This window comes from Haliaeetus leucocephalus, unplaced genomic scaffold, assembly GCF_000737465.1.
Source record: "Haliaeetus leucocephalus isolate CR32 unplaced genomic scaffold, Haliaeetus_leucocephalus-4.0 Scaffold678, whole genome shotgun sequence".
Lineage (NCBI taxonomy): Eukaryota > Metazoa > Chordata > Aves > Accipitriformes > Accipitridae > Haliaeetus > Haliaeetus leucocephalus.
Genome location: NW_010973114.1, coordinates 1069897 through 1071144, shown reverse-complemented (window position 1 = coordinate 1071144; position 1248 = coordinate 1069897). Strand labels below are relative to the sequence as shown.

General features: G+C 45.8%; 1 protein-coding gene across 1 annotated transcript in view; it reads left to right on the top strand.

The window, feature by feature from the left end:
• LOC104839510 overlaps nt 1-620 on the top strand; it is a 4258-nt gene extending 3638 nt beyond the window's left edge. Inside the window, exon 2 of the mRNA XM_010579847.1 lies at nt 448-620. Coding sequence (XP_010578149.1) covers nt 448-620 — 173 coding nt within the window. The remainder of the gene's footprint in view (nt 1-447) is intronic.
• Nucleotides 621-1248: the final 628 nt, after the last annotated feature.

Below are 1248 nucleotides of genomic sequence, written 5' to 3'. Positions count from 1 at the left end.
CTCTAAATCAGTCCAGGCATTTGCTTTGAAATGGGGTATCACCTTAACACGCGGCATCCCGTATAATAGCACAGGACAAGCCATAGTCGAATGAGCAAATCAAACGCTGAAATCTAAATTAGAGGTATTAGCAAAAACGGAAGGCTTTGCCAACGCCGTTCCCCCAGGAGACCAAGCACGCCTGCTAGCGACCGCTCTTTTAGCACTAAATCAGTTCCCCAGGGGGGAAGAGATGAATAGCCCCGTCCAAAAACATTGGGCCACTCGAGCGCTAGAAGAAGGCCCATCGGTCATAGTCAGAAATGAGCTGGGAGAATGGGAACAAGGGTGGAAATTAGTTCTGACAGGGCGAGGGTATGCTGTGGTCAGGAAAGATGGCAGAGTCAAATGGTGTCCGCTTAAGTCTATTAAACCGGACCTCCAGAATAAAACTAATGAAAACTGTGAGTTTTTGTCCACAGGACCGGATTATCGGACACCCCCGTAACCCGTACGCCCCGGTGACAAGAGAGGACGACAAGTCGACAAGCATCCTGCCCGCACCTAGGAGTTCCGCACCGACAGAACTCAAACAACGACAAAATAGCCCCTGCGGGGGGGGCTGCGATGCCTTTGTGTGATTTTGATTTTAGGGCTTGTCACTATAGGACAGGCAGAATCAGAGTACCATCCCCACCGGCCATTCAAGTGGCTCCTACGGGACCCTGCAAGCAATCGAGTGATAAAGGAAAGCATAACAGCAGGTGCCCCGACTTTCACGATTACAATTGGTGATTTATTCCCCAGGGTTGGAGGACCTAAATCTAAATCATTATGGGGAACATATTGGTGCCCCAGTTCAAACCCAGGAAAAAGTTATTGTAACTATCCAGGATATTGGTTTTGTGGATATTGGGGATGTGAGACCATTGTAACAAGTGATAGATGGAAACCAGAAAAAGAAGATGAATTTTTGCGGGTAAGATGGGGACCAAGTAAATGTATCCATCCAAAATTTGTGTACGATGGAATGATAGCTCAAAAAGGTACTTGTACCCATTTGAATTTAGAAATCCAAAACCCGACTAATACGGGTTGGGTTGTAGGGAAAATGTGGTCAGTATTTATTCACATGGCTTCCAAAGATCCAGGAGTAGTGATACAAATTATCAAAGTTATACTACAAACACCCCAAGCAATCGGGCCTAACCCAGTTCTTAACCCACAAACATCTAGACCTTTAATAAATAATACCAAGAATAATACCGA